Source organism: Serinus canaria, chromosome 2, assembly GCF_022539315.1.
Source record: "Serinus canaria isolate serCan28SL12 chromosome 2, serCan2020, whole genome shotgun sequence".
In the NCBI taxonomy this organism is placed as follows: domain Eukaryota; kingdom Metazoa; phylum Chordata; class Aves; order Passeriformes; family Fringillidae; genus Serinus; species Serinus canaria.
In genome coordinates this window covers 147,964,770-147,979,708 of record NC_066315.1, presented here as the reverse complement: position 1 = coordinate 147,979,708, position 14,939 = coordinate 147,964,770, and the positions used below count along the sequence as shown (strand labels likewise).

The window sequence follows — 14,939 nt, the reverse complement described above, 5'->3', positions numbered from 1 at the left end:
CCATTGGTACTCATGACTTTGAGGAGTCATGAAGATGCTGGTTAGAAATCCTACAAGGCCACGTGGCTTTGATGTCCTGGGATTTCACGTTTCCTTGTGCCTGACAGGGATGGACCATGTGCGAAGGGTTCAGAGAAGGGGCACAACCCTGTTTATGGTCCATACTGCTCCACATGGTCATAGCAGGGCTTGGATGTGTCAGGGTTAACTGGGTTGCATCTGGCAGGGTCTGTTCAGACCCCTCCTTCTCCTTCCCTCCCCAGGACCTGAAGAAGTACGGTGCCACCACGGTCGTGCGAGTGTGTGAAGTGACCTATGACAAGACCCCCCTGGAGAAGGACGGCATCACTGTCATGGTAGGTGGGCAGCAGGATGGGCACTGCCCCAACACCACCCTTAAAAATCTCATCCCTTGGGGCTGTTAAACACCCCAGTAGCCCAGCACAGCATCACACTGAGGCAGGAGCAGAGCTGGAAGCTCAGCTGTGCTGAGCTGAGGCTGGTGCTTTAAAAAGAGACGTGCTGCCCACGCAGCCGAAACTGTGACTCACTGGCTGAGTCGGCAGCTGCCTCCCTGCCTGTTGCTTAGGCTCTGAAGCATCCAGGGATGAGAGCATCTGATCCCACGGGGAAGATGCGCGTGGTTCCCATTCTCCCCGGCGTTATCTTATCCTGGGGGGTGCTGTGAGGGTTTTTTGCTCTTCCAGCAGCTGGCTGGTGCAGCTGGGGGGGATGAAAGGGAGCAGGCAGCAAGCTGGGAAAGGCAGAGCATGCAGCTGCCTGGGCTGTATCTTGGCTGATAGGTAATTGGAGATGATGTCAGGAGTGATAGCACTGCCAGGGAGATCAGCTCCAGCTGGGAAGTGAGGCTCTGCTCATTATTTAGGGAAGGGTTTGTAAATGCCTTGTGACTCCTGGGGTGGTCCTCTGTGTGTAGGACCTCTTTATATAGCTCTGTCTGTATAATGTATATCCTAGGGAGAGAGGAGGCTCTATCTTATATCCTCAGGGATATGGGTGGATAATCCCATGGCTCTCTAGATACAGATCTTCCTGATGCAGATGTCTCTAGATACAGATGCAATCTATGTCTCTAATGGATATATCTTGGAAAGATCACTGCATCCTGCATATATAGAATCTGTATGTTGGAGATCATATCTGCTCACTTACACACCAAATTCTGCATTTTACCCCATTTCTAACTGGAGCCTTCAGTCTGAGTTTCTATAGCTAGGATATCCATACCTCTTTACATCTCTTATATTCCTCTTACATGGAGAGATACATATCTAGGATATGTTTTATAGAGAGAGTTAGAGAAACTATACAAGACTGTATAGAAACTAAATAGCTTCTATATCAATGTTTCTATAACCATATAGAAACTATATAAGGCAAATCAAGAGATATCTATAACCTGGTTTTCTATAGATAGATGTATCTCTGCAGCTACAGAAATATCTCTATAATTATATCAAATCTCTGTTTATTATTGAGATATCATGGTATATATTTTTATTTGATATACACAGTTTGGTATATTTTTATCTGTATCCTCATATATATATTTGGCATATAAATGTATCTTGGTGCACAAGTCTGATGAGGAGCAGCTGAGAGTGTTTAGCCTGGAGAAAAGGAGGCTTGGGGAAGATCTTTCCCTCTCTACAACTCCCTGAAAGGACGTTGTAGCCAGGTGAGAGTTAGTCTCTTCTCACAGGTAACAAGCAACAGGACAGGAGGGAATGACCTTCAGTTGCTCCAGGGGAGGTTTAGATTGGATATTAGGAAAAATTTCTTCACTGAAGAGGTTGTCAAGCATTGAAACAGCCTGCCCAGGGAAGTGGTGGAGTCACCATCCCTGGAGGGGTTTAGAAGAGCTGTAGATGTGGCACATGGAGACATGGTTTAGTGGTGGCCTTGCCAGTGCTGGGTTAACAGTTGGACTTTACAGTCTTAAAGGGCTTTTGCAACCTAAGCAATTCTGTGCCTCTATATGTAGACCACATATAGGTCTGTAGATGGAGAAGTGAAGGCTCTGGGGAGACATTAAAGCCCCTTCCAGTCCCTAAAGGGGCTGCAAGAGAACTGGACTATTTACACAGGCAGGTAGTGGTGGACCAAGGGGCAGTGTCTTTAAACTGACAGAGGGCAAATTTAGATGAGACATAAGGAAAAAGGTTTTTATCATGAGAGTGGTGAGACACTGGCACAGGTTGCCCAGAGAAGATGAGGCTGCCCCATCTCTGGAAGTGTTCATGGCCAGGTTGCAGCAACCTGGGATAGTGGAAGGTGTCCCTGCCATGGCAGAGATTTGGGCTAGATGATATTTGAAGGTGCCTTCCATCCCAAACCATTCCATCAGGGGATGATTCTGTAGGGTGCTGTATCATCCCTGGTGTGGGCCCCTGACCTGCACTCATGGCTGCAGGGAGGACATGGCCTTGCAGGAGGAGATGGCCTTGCAGGAGGAGATGGCCTTGCAGGACAGGCACAGGCCAGCCAGCGGGGCTGGCTCAAACATTACAAATACCCTGAAGCCTAGCGTGTTCCTTTGCTATCAAATCCCAACAGAAATCTCACCACCTGTTCAAACACTGAAGTGAAGCAGCTTATTTTGCCATCTTACACCAAGGGTGACTCCAGCACAGCAGCTTAGTGACTCACTCCTCAAAATCTAGGATTAGGGCCCAGTACCCCCCACCCTCTGGGGCTCACTGAGCCACATCCTCTCCAAGGGATGCTGCCCTTCCTGTCTGTCTCTTCCAGTGCTGCATAGCCAGTGGCCACACTCCTCCTGACAAATCTATTTTGGGAAAGAAATCCCCATTTTGAGACATCTACCTGTCATAACTAAGCCCAGGACTGAGGAGTATCAAATGCAGAATCCATTTGACCAACTTCCTCACCATGCTCCAATTTTGAACTCCTGCAACTTGAGGATGAAGCTCAGAAGATGGGATATTTTTGTTTGTCCCGTAATAGCTTTTTCTGAAGGATGTTATTTAAATGGCCCCATTTGGAGTGATCTCCCTCCCTTTGACTCTCTCTTTAGGGCTGTGTTAGTGGGTCCCCAGACCATTATTTTGGTCTTCCCCTCCATGTGTTGCAGGAAGCTGAATTTGAGCACCACATCAAGCTCTGAGATTCCAACCATTTCAAACCACCTTTGCCCAAAGTTCCTACAGTGAGCTCCCAAATTCTGGAATTAGGAGCTGGAAGTGGGGAGGATGGGAACTGCATCATCCCAAAGCTCCGTGAGCTCATCTGGATGGGGATAGAGCATGGGGTGGCCATCCTGGCCTGCAGAAGCAGGAGGTCATGGGGACCATGTTGCAGATCCTACAGGTGCTCCTGTAAGCTGAACCTGTCCATAGGAGGCCAAAGGACTCCAGATCTAGATTTGTGTGGCTTCAAACACTGAGCCAAAGCAGCCAGGGAATTCCTGTATGCCAGATGATGCCACAAAACCACCTGTATCCCCACAGAGCTATCTATGGCTGTGAGCTCAGTTCTGGCACTCTTCTACCTCCCTGCAGCTGAGGCCCCAAACACCATCACCCCGAGTAAAAACCAACCCCATAAAGGTTTTCCCCAGAGACTTGACAGCATTTCTCTCTTCCCAACCTTGCAGGATTGGCCATTTGATGATGGAGCACCTCCTCCCAGCAAGATTGTGGAAGATTGGCTCAACTTGTTGAAGACCAAGTTCTGCGAGGACCCCGGGTGCTGCGTGGCTGTGCACTGCGTGGCCGGCCTCGGGCGGTGAGTCCGAGCCCAGCACCTCAGCTGCCACCCCTCATGGATGCAGGAGAGGGAAAACCATGCCAGCTCTCTTTCCCTTCCCCAGCTCTGCTCTGAGCAGGGCTTTGTCACAGCTGCCACTCCCCATGAAGGCAGGAGAGGGACAACCATGCCAATACTCCTCCTTCCTTTTCCCAGTCCCTCTTTGAGCAGAGTTTTGTGAAACCTTAGTGGGAATCGGTGTTGATGGGGAGGATTTGCTACCTGAACTTCTCCTTGAACTTCAAATGATGGATATCAGCCTCTGGACTGTGTGACAGGGGAGTGACAGCCACTGCTTCTGCCTTTCAGGGCTCCTGTCCTTGTTGCGCTGGCCTTGATCGAGAGTGGGATGAAGTATGAAGATGCCATCCAGTTCATCCGACAGTAAGTGGAGCAGTGTTGTGTTGTTAGGGCAGAAAGTCCCTCTCTGAGGGAATGGAGACATGTGGCATGTCCCAGGGTTTAGGGTTTTTGGTGACACTGGGGTTGCTTTTCTCTTTGGGAGTGTGAAAACAAGGCATTGGCATGGAGCATCCCTGAGGGGCTTTTGGCAATCACCCCACCTCTGCCCCACATGTTTCCTCCCCAGCTCTCCATGTCCTGGGACTCTAAGGGTGGATGAGCAAGGAAAGCTGCTGGGGTCAGTGCCTGTCTCCATCCCTGGAGTGTGCACCTGCCTTCAGCCTCCAAAATCCCTTTCTGCTCCAGGCAGGGGGGCTCAGCACCCTTACAGGGAGGCTTTGAGATGGGGAGAATCTTGTGCCACCCCTCTGATTGTTTGGCATTTCTCTGTCCCCCCAGGAAGCGCAGAGGAGCCATCAACAGCAAGCAGCTGACGTACTTGGAAAAATACCGACCAAAGCAGAGACTCCGATTTAAGGACCCTCATAACCACAAGAACAAATGCTGCATCATGTAACCTCAATGACCTCTTGCCAAAATCCGTGCACAGACCCCCAGGCACTCGCACACATCCCACCCCCTCACCTCCTGGCCCAGCCCTGCACTCCCCGTGTGCTGCCCCTCTGCCAGGGCTGGGCTGGGGACATGGAGCATCTCTAGTGTGTTCCAGCACTCACAGCACACTCGTCTTGCTGGATCCCCAAAAAAGGCTGCTCCCTCTAGCTGCAGCCCCAAGGAGGGAAGGCAGCACTGCCCTTAGACTCCTGGCGTTAGCAGGCAATGAGCTTGTGTGACTGTTCTTCATCACCATACTCCTCCCCTTTCCCCTCCTGTTGCACTGAGAGGGGTGGGCAAAGGGTGCTTGGTTTGGGGTGATGCAGGCAGGGCCCTGCCAGCTGAGAAGGGATGGGATGCAGAAGGGCCAGAGCACCCCCAGAAAAACCTTTCCCCACCTCTTCCCCATAAATAAGGGCTGCAGCAGCAGGGAGGGAGGTGGGGATGGCACAGTGGCCTCAGCGGGGAAGGTGGTGATGGCAGGGAGGGGTGACAGGGGTTCTTAGCTCAGTGACCCTTGTGACCAGGGGAAGGGCTGAGCTAAGACCCCCAGCACCATTCCCTTTCTCCTGGCCCCTCTGTCACCTCACCACCTCCCTGTTGCCTCAGTGCCAGCCAGGATGCTGCAGATGGGGCTCATTGGCGACTTGCTCCAGTGAAGGCAGAGCTGCTGGGAACCTCGGGGACCACAGCAGGGCTTTGAGGCACTCAGCTTTGCTGGGGTGCTGGATCAGCACTGGGTCCCCCAAAGTGTGGGGTGCTCTTATTTATAGCTTCCGAATTCAGTGCCCAGGGTGGTGGGTTCTCTGCTGTCCTGTCCCCACCCCTGAGCTGTGGCACAAACCCCAGTTCTGGCTGCAGTGCCCTGAGGACGCAGTGTGCCTCTCAAGGCACATCCATGTCCTCCACCATCACTGCATTTGCTGGCCAAGGGGCTGGGCTGCAGCTCTCCTAGGGGATTTTGGGTGTTCCTGGCAAGAGCACATCACCTAATTTTGCACCTGCCTTTTCCATGTCTGTACCGAGGCACCTGGCACACACCCACCTGGGGTGGGTTAAGAGCTGCCCCTGAGCTGGGACATGAAACATCTCTCAACTTTCTGCCTTTGAATGCTTGCAGCAGCTGGAGCAGTGGGCACGAAGGGTGTGTGGGGGTGGGTTTTTTCTTTTAATGAGGATAACAAGAAATTTGCTAATTAAAGGAAAAAAAAAACTTAAAAAACACCCTGTTTGTCTTCCGCACATCCTCTGGCCATTCTTTCTCCTGTCACTGCCCTACAGAGCCCAGGAGGTGACCCATGGTCCCCCAGACTGATCCCCAGCACTGTGTCACAGCTGGCTGCCCTCCACTACCGTCAGGACATACATGTGGCCCAGGGGATGCTCCAGGTGTCCTTTGGGCTCACTGCTGCTCACACCTCAGCTGCAGAGGATCACAGTTGTTGGGACAAGGAGGGCTGATCTTCCACCTCTTGGGGTTTTAGGCTGAGCAGCTTGAGATTCCCTCAGTGTTCTGTTGACCCTGAGCTGGGTCTCTCCAAAGGTTTGTGTGCCTTCCAAAATGTAGGTATCCAGAGACATTCGCTTCAGGGCGTTGGTCTCTTGGGACAGGTGGGGAGGAAGGCTGGTTAGACACCTTCAGTACCTGCAGGAGGCTGGGGCCTGCTTTGTACCACCACATGGGTGAGCAGCCGAGGTGTTTGGAGCTGTTTCCAGCACCACCTCACCTGTCCTGATGGGAGCCAACCCCACTGCTGGGCAGGGAAGGTCATCCCTTGGGATAAGCTGTGGTGCTGAATGAGCTGGGGACCGTCCACATGTGGCCCTGGAGTTGTCACACCACACACCTTGGGATTGTCCAACATTGTGGGTGAGCCCTCAGTCTGTTGGGTTTCTCCTGCTCTATCCCAGGCTGTTGGTTCCCATGACTCGTGGAGAAGGCTGAAGGGTCTGTGTTGATTGGGAATAGTTTGGATTTGGCTGATAAAAAGGCCTGACCCTGTATTAGAGCACCCTGCTGGGTGGGTCACCATCCCCTTCCTGCTTGGGTCTGTGCTGCTGCTAAAATAGGTGCTGCTCCTTCCCCAGGGACATAGGAGGTGGCTTGGCACTGTGGTGGTGACAGCCCCAGTCCCTGCTAGCCAGGAAACCTCCCAGTCCCATGCCCTTCCTTGTGGGAACTGTTGCTTTATGGGCCTGGAGACCTTTCTCTACTGGCAAGATGAGTTTTCCTCACCCCTGCTCATGGCAGCATCACCTGGAACGTTGCCCAGGGCAAGAGGTCCTGGGATTCAGCCACGATGCCTTTGAGTTGGACTCAGGCTGGAGACAGAGGGATTTGAATTCAGCCTCCTAACAGTCCTTGAGCAAGACTTGACTTGGGCCTCAGCTTGGGGGGCTGGCCTGGGGGGAACATGAGGGGGACAGGCTTTGCTTTATGTAGCATCAACCCAATCACCTTAAAATTAGGGAGGTTCTGGTATAAAAGCAGTCCTTGATCTGGCCATGTGGCCAAATCCTGAGGGCATCTGGCTGGCAGTGGCATCTTGATCCTCCTCAGTTTATGATTCACTGAAAAAAAACAAAAACCAACAAACCAAATCATGTTGATTTAATTGTCCTAGATATTGTTCCTTTTTTTTTTTTTTTCATGAATATCTCCCCCTTAACCCTAAAATGTGCTGCTTCCATGGAAAGGATACCTTGGCAGCCCAAGAGCTGCTGTTTTGCATGAAGGGCTGAATTCAAAAGTTTCTCTGGGCTGGACTGCCAAATATTTGGGATTTTTTTTTTTTTTTTTTTTTTAATACGGACTTGGGCTCCTTCCTCTGAGGTACCAGCTCCTTGATGTTTCAGCCTAGAGAAGGTTACAGAAGCAAGAGGCTGAGGAAATTGAGAGCTCTTCCAAGGGGGATTTGGGTCATGAATCTCAAAGAAGAGCTCAAAAATCTTGAGACAAGCAAAGGGGAAGGTTGAAGCTCAGTAGACAACAACAGAGTGAGGCTTAAGCAGCCACGGGCTCATGGTTTGGGCTGGTCTTGGGTTCTCTCTTTTTACACTAATCCTCATTTCACATCAAATGCCAAGATGCTGAAAGGAGAGCCTTAAAAATCTGATGTATTTGCCAATGCTGTCACTGCTCCGGTTGTTTCCATCGAGTCCTGGCAGATGTCACAGGGAGCAGACACCCCCATGGCTTTGGCTACAAACCAGCCACCTCATCCTGCCCTTTTCAACAGAAGCAAAGGCTCAAACTGGGTTTTAAAAATTTCTCACCCCTATCCACCCCCTCACCCTCCATGGAAAGCCACCACAATTTGCAGGGACAAGGCTCCAAATTTGTGCAAGAGCTTTGGAGACCCAAGGGATGGCAAAACAGAGGTGCCCCAACCGTCAAACCAAGAGCCTGTAGCCTTTACCCAGGAGTCAGTCATGTCTGAGCCTCATGTGAGGGAATAAATCTGAGCAGTTACTTGTAGCTGTGTCCTCTCACCAGTAGCACACAGCACTCATATGCCCTCAAATATCCCTTCTGTTGTTTGTTTTCCAGTCAGGTGGAGCATGTGGAGGGGGTGAGATGGTGGGAAGGAAGGAAACGTGGCCATCCCGAATGTCCAGCCCTTAATTTCAGAAAGTTCTGGTGACACACATGAAAAGACTTTGCATTTGTAAATTGATATTATGAGTCTTGCAGTAAGGCTGACACTGGTGCTTGGGCTGGGAGCTTCAGAGGTTTATGTGGAACAGATTTCCCGAGAAAGCAGAGTCTGGCTCTACCCACAATAGAACGAGTCGTTTCCTTTTTTATTTTTTTCATTGGGTTTGTTTGGTTTTTATTAGTCCCAGTGGGAGAGCGCACAGGGAGATTCGTGACTTCCATGCAGTTTCCAAGGTCTTGGATCTGTTTTGCTGCCAGCACTCTGGGTAGGTGCAGCTTGGCGGGTGGCTTTGGATGGGATTCTGTCTGGTGGGAGACAAATGTGGCTGGTTCTTGGCACAGAGGGGGAGTCCTGGGCCGGGCTCTTGCAGACATTCCCGGGGAGGGGGCGTTCCGCTGCTTCCCTTCAGACTATGATCTCCCAATGAACTCTCCACTTCCCTGCTGTTCCTTTCTGTGCAACAAAGAACTGCATATTTTCCTTTTTAACCCCCTGGGCAACCATAGTAGTGTGTAGATTGAGCCCAGATGACTTTTTTTTTTGTTGTTGGGTTTTTTTGGTTTTGTTTTTTTGGTTTGGTTTTTTTTTTTCCTTTGGTCTGAGCCATTGCTAAATTATTGTACCCAATGCTTTTTGTATCAGATGGCATCACTTTGAATATGCAGATGAGGTATAGGATCTTGACACTTTATAACCTTTTTAAAAAGAAACTTGTCTGTTTACTTAACGTCTTGTGTTAAAAGGAAAAAAAAAAGTACGCCTTCGGTAATCACTTTTTTTTTGGTTTTTTGAGTTTTATGAAATTACAGTGGTTACACTCCAGCAGCGAAATAAAAAGCATTCACTGTTTTGTACATCTCTGTGTGCCTGGTGCTGCTAATGGGAATTATCAGGATGTGGGAGGCAAAGGCAGAGCTGAACTCTGGCCAAGGGTGGAAGTGTATGGAGGAGTTTGTTCTGGCTGGAGAATAGAGAAGTGCTACAGGAAGGCCTTAGAGTACCTTCCAGTCCTACAAGAGAACTGGAGAGAGAATTTGCAAGGGCTTGGGGTGACAGGACAACAGGGAATGGCTTCAGACTGACAGAGGGTGGGTTTAGAAGAAGAAATTCTTGCCTGTGATGGTGGTGAGGCCCTGGCACAGGTTGCCCAGAGAAGCTGTGGCTGCCCCATCCCTGGAAGTGTTTAGGGCCAGTTTGGATGGAATTCGGAACAGCCTGATCTTGAGGAAAGTTTCCCTGGCCATGCTGGGGCAGTTGGAACTCTATGATCTTGAAGGCCCCTTCCAACCCAGACCATTCCATGATCTTTTATCCAGTAGAGCGTAACTGGACACCCTGGAACACACCCAGAGGACACACTACACTGGCCTCACCTGATCTCATTAAATCAGCTGGGTTTTTAACTCTGCTCCCCTTGACCAAGGAAGGCAAAGACCAGAGTCTCCATGGAGGCTGAGGAGTTGGAGCTTGCACAAACAGGCTGGTGAGCGAGGAAAGCTGACATAAAGTTGTGTGAGCTTCCAGGTAATTACATGGGGGTTGAATGGAAGAGTGGGGAGGAAACTCCCTTTGTGCTGCTCTAGGTTAAGGAACGATTTTAAGCCAGATGCCAGCTGGGAAGAAGACAGAGGTGAAGCAGGGTGGTGTGGCCAGAGCTGTCCTTGGATTCCCCCACCACTTCCCAAGTGCTTGGCACGGCAGATCCTTATCTCCTGCAGGCTTTGAACCGCAGCTGCAAGGGGCACTGCCTCCTCCTTGTGCAAGAAGCAACTGGGCCTTCAATCAGCCTAATTGCTGCCTCTCTTCTCAAGCAGGAGGGCCGGGGGACTGCTGACACACACAACGTGTGTGCTGGAGAAACACCCACCCACGCTCCTGCCTGTACATGCTGGCTCCTACCTGCTGCATTCCTCCTTGCTCTCCGTCACCCAAAAACGTGCACCCCTTTGCAAGCCCGATCCCAACTCTCCTTGTTAGGCTGCTGCCATTCCATGCACAAGTCCCTGCCCTCCTGAAGATGAGTAATGTGAAAGTTCATTAATCTGGGGGTTCTGGGAAATGCTAAATTGGCCACTCACAGGGATCAGCCCAGAAAAGCTGTGGCTGCCCCGTCCCTGGAAGTGTTCCAGGCCAGCTTGGATGGAGCTTGGAGCAGCCTGATCTGGTAGGGGTCCCTGCCCATGGTGGAGGCAGGGATAGAACTGGATGATCTCTAAGATCCCTTCCAACTCAATTATGATTCTCTGATCTCTTCCCAACTGGTGCCATGGTCCACAGTGCCTTAAACCGTTCTCAGCAGAGGATGTTGGTACCTGCAAGGCCCATCACAGCCACATACTGCCGTGCTTTCAGTCCTGCCAACAACAAAATCAGTGAAACCCCCCTACACACACTTCAAGGTGGACATCCACAGCTTGGGTTCATCCCTGACTCCCTTTCCAGTCATCAGAGGCCAAGGGACAGCACCATAGATTCAGGAGGGACTCATCTCAGACTGTCATGGACACTCCTTTCAGAGCTCCTCCACCACAGAGGGACCCCCAGACCCCTCGGCTCACACAGACCATGCTGGAGACTCCAAAGCCTTGGGAGATGAGCCATGGCTCACAGCTCTCCCTGTCTGTGTTCCTACCCCACCTCAGCAAGACAAGTCTCCACAGAGCAAGGAAGCAAAGGTTGCAGGGTCTTCAGTAAAGTCCAGACCAGCCACAGTGCAGTCTCATAAGACTGGATTAAAAAATGTTTTCTGAGGGCTGCCTTGGTACATTCTGAACCATGATGAAACCTTCCTTTGATTATTTTGGACTGCTGCTGGCTGCCATGGCCAACACTGTCTCTTCCCAGGCACAGCACAGCTCTCAGCACAGATCCCATCTACCTGCTTGGGATCAGCCCTTCTGCAGCACCTCCACCTGAGGACATCCTGCTGCCTGAAAGGGTCTCCCCACTTCCCTCTGTGTCCAGGGAGTCTTGAACCATGAGTTGTGCAGGGGCAAGGGTCTCACTTCCCCCCAGGACCTGGCAGACCCCAGGTCTGGGCACACAGAGCTGGAAGGTGGGAGGTGCTGCCCTGCTTGCATTGCAGCATCTGGAAACTCCCATGCTGGTAGGGATGAAAATGTAGGGCAACTCTTGGGTTGGAAAGAAAATTAAAATGTTTGCAACAAATACAGCTGAAAAGTCAAGTGGGGAATAAGGCACTGCTTGGCAAAGATACAGGAACACGGATCACCAGGGGTAGGTTTTTCCCTGGGAGCTTTCCCTGGGAAACAGAACAAGGAGGGGAAGAAGAAACTCTTTGCCCAGGCTCACGCAACAACCCCCACGGTTCAGAAAGGGAATCCTGCAAATCCCTACCCCGTGCCATGACCACAGCAAGGAGCCGTGCTGCACCTCGGGGCAGAATTCGTTTTAAGCATGGGAGAGAAAGAACATTTGAGTGGCAGGAGAAGAGGCTTGCGGGGAGCTCGGAAAGGGCTGAGTCACTCTCTGTCGGCGTCAGCAAGTGAGGAGAAAAGCGTGACTGCCATAGAGCCACCTGGAGCTTTGTCAGCTTATCGGTTTGGTTTTTTGTTTTTTTTTTTTTTTAAAGGAGGGAAAAAGGAAAAATCTCAACTGCCAGCCTCTCCCGCATCCCACCGGAGAGCTGAATGTGCCGCACGCAGCCGGGGAGCTCCGTGCAGAAGCGGTGGCTGTGAAAATGAAAATGCCCTTCCCTGGCTGCAGGTGCTGGCTCCTGTTGCAACACCTCCCTTGGGGCTCGCAGAGCAGCGGAGGCAGCTCTGCTCTCCCACAGCACCCGGGCAGCCTCCAGGGACGTGTCGCGGCCAAGCCGGGGCTCGGTCCAAGGACCGGGGGCGGAGGGGATTAGAGAGACCTGGCGGCTCGGCGCTGGCACGGGGAGGACGCAAGAGCTGCCTCCGCCTGGCAGAGATAACTGCGGCTGACTTCAGCCGGGGGCTGACTCACCTGAGCCAGGGCATCTTGTCTGGATATCAGGTGGAGACAGGGAGAAGCAATGCATTTAAATGAGCTTTGATCTTTAAAGCAAACAACCGCACGGCCGCCTTGTTTTGCAGCGCTCAGGCAGCCGTGGGTGACGGGCAAGGACGGCCAGGGTGGTGCTGGGGGGCCCCGTTCAGGGCGCTCGGTTTTCATGGATGGCTGCTCAGCACTCAAAACAAGGGCTGTGATAAAGGGCTTATCATGAAACCTCACCTGGAGCTGCCAAATGCTGTCTTGTGGCTCTGTCTGCGTTGTAAATCTGCCAGGTTGAGTGAGGCAACACAGCTGGGTAACGCAGGGAGGCACGGCTGTGACTGCCCCAGCTGCAGCCAAGGGACACACCTGGCAAGAGAAGTCTAGTTCTTCTGTTTGCAGCTCCCCAATTCGTTCTATCCAGTCTCTATTCTGGGAATATTTCAGGGTAAAGCTGTGAGGAACTGGGCTCACCCCCATAACTGCCCTGCTTTGAGCAGGAGACCTCCTTCCAGCCTGAATCATTCTGTAGTCCTAGGAAGATCCCAGAGAAGAAAAGGATGTCTCACAGCTCATGGTGTGCAAAACTGGGCCACTGAAGGATATTTTGGAGAGATACTCCCCTTGGGGCATGTACCTTCTCCTGACACTGCACCTGTCCCCTCCAGCTCCGTCTGTTATGGTTAAAATGTCCCTGGCTGCAGAGGGAATTATGGCCAGACTGCCTGCCACCCCCACAGACAGCTCAGGATCCTCTCTAAAGTGTGATTGTACTCAGTTCCATAGAATCCTGGGATCACAGAATGATTTGGAAGGGGTCTCAAAGATCATCCAATTCCAACTCCCTGCCATGGGCAGGGACACCTTCACTATCCCAGGTTACTCCAAGCCCAGTCCAACCTGGCCTTGAACACTTCCAGGGATGGGGCATCCACAGCTTGTCAGAGGATTTCAACATTTACAGCTCCTCAGATGTGGATTCCAAACTCATCTAAAGCAGTTACATCACTTCCCTACATGCACCTATAACTCAAACTCAACTTAGGCACCCAAACTTTCTGTTTTCTCTTGGGAATGTTTCTATCAAGAGATGCAGATTTACCACACTCAAAGCCCTGCAATGAGATGTCTCTGTCTCCATCAGCTGTGATCCATCATGTCCTGAAGAGGCTGAGCTGGGGCCCCTCACATTTTGATCCCTCAATCCACCACTGGTGTTCTTTCCAGCTGGACGGACAGAAGTCTGCATGGAAATGCAGGTGGAAAACATGTCCTGTCCAGAAAAGGGCAGTGGAGCTGAGGGAGGGTCTGGAGAACAAATCTGAGGAGGAATGGCTGAGGGAGCTGAGGCCTGGAGGAAAGGAGGAGGTTGGAGCTAGGTGGGGGCTGGTCTCTTCTCCCAAGTTACAAATGACAAGAGGAAATGACCTCAAGTTGTACCTGGGGAGGTTTCGATTGGATAGCAGGAAAAATTTCTTTTCAGAAAGGGGGATCAAGCACTGGAACAGGCCAGCCAGGGAAGCTGAGGAGTCACCATCCCTGGAGGTGTTTAAAAGATTTGTAGATGTGGCACTTGGGAACACAGTTTAGTGGTGAACATGGTGGTTCTGGGTTAATGGTTGGACTTGATACACTTAGAAGTCTTTTCCAGCCTTAATGATTCTATGATTCTGTGAAATGGTTTCATACTAAGAGGGATTGACCAGTCCCTGTGGGTGTTTGTCCATTTTCTACCCCATTTTTCTCCCCTCACAGCTTCTTCAGGAGCAATTTCTCATTTATTTCCGGCTCACTGGAGGAAAAGGCTGCACAACTTTGGGCCAAGGATTTTCCAATGAAGAAATAGATCCAGATCCTGGTGATGGCCCACTGATCACCACTTTTTGAGATCTGTCAGACAGCCAACTCTTAGCTCATTTAACACATGCTCTACTGATGTGTGGTGCTTTTCTCCCCACTGGAACACCACACTGTACAAATCTAATATTTTACAAGCATGTTGAATACATACACAGTTTTGTTTATGGGCCAACCTTATGATCTAAAATAATGGCATCAAGCTGGTACAACTGGACCCCTGCTCCAGAAAACCACATTGACTGGCATTTTTTATATTTCTATTATTTATGCTTTCATGGATCAGATTCTAGATCAGACTGTTTTTATTAACAATCAGCCTGCTGTTATTACTAGCCTGACATCACCCCTAGCCATGTCTGGCCCACAAAGGCAGTTTTGCTGCTCAGCAGGCTCCTGAGGCTCAGCACCACATTAGCACTGGTACCAGAGACCAGGAGAAGGTGTTGGCCCATGCATCAAGGCCTTTGCATCTTCCAAGGATCTGAGCTCCAGGCTTGCTTGGGCTGAGCCTGTTCTACATCCCAAAAACCGGTTTCCTTACTTTGTCCTGAAGTTTGTATGAAACTTAGATAGAAGACAGATATTATGGCAGCCTCTAAAGTCATGAGGGTTCATTGTGTCTCTTTGCACAGCGGCCAAGGAGAGGAGATGTTTGTGGGGAGCCTGGCAGGATACTCCAGGTGAGGCCTGAGCTCA

The 14,939-nt window shown here is 51.0% G+C and overlaps 1 protein-coding gene across 3 annotated transcripts in view; it reads left to right on the top strand.

The window, feature by feature from the left end:
• PTP4A3 (protein tyrosine phosphatase 4A3) overlaps positions 1 to 5,970 on the top strand; it is a 38,973-nt gene extending 33,003 nt beyond the window's left edge. For all 3 annotated transcript variants that reach the window (XM_030231107.2, XM_018914400.3, XM_009088446.4), the window contains exons 3-6: positions 264 to 356; positions 3,638 to 3,768; positions 4,099 to 4,173; positions 4,591 to 5,970. In XM_030231107.2, the coding sequence (XP_030086967.1) occupies positions 264 to 356; positions 3,638 to 3,768; positions 4,099 to 4,173; positions 4,591 to 4,708 (417 nt within the window). In that variant the 3' untranslated portion in view covers positions 4,709 to 5,970. The remainder of the gene's footprint in view (positions 1 to 263; positions 357 to 3,637; positions 3,769 to 4,098; positions 4,174 to 4,590) is intronic.
• The last annotated feature ends 8,969 nt before the right edge of the window (positions 5,971 to 14,939 follow it).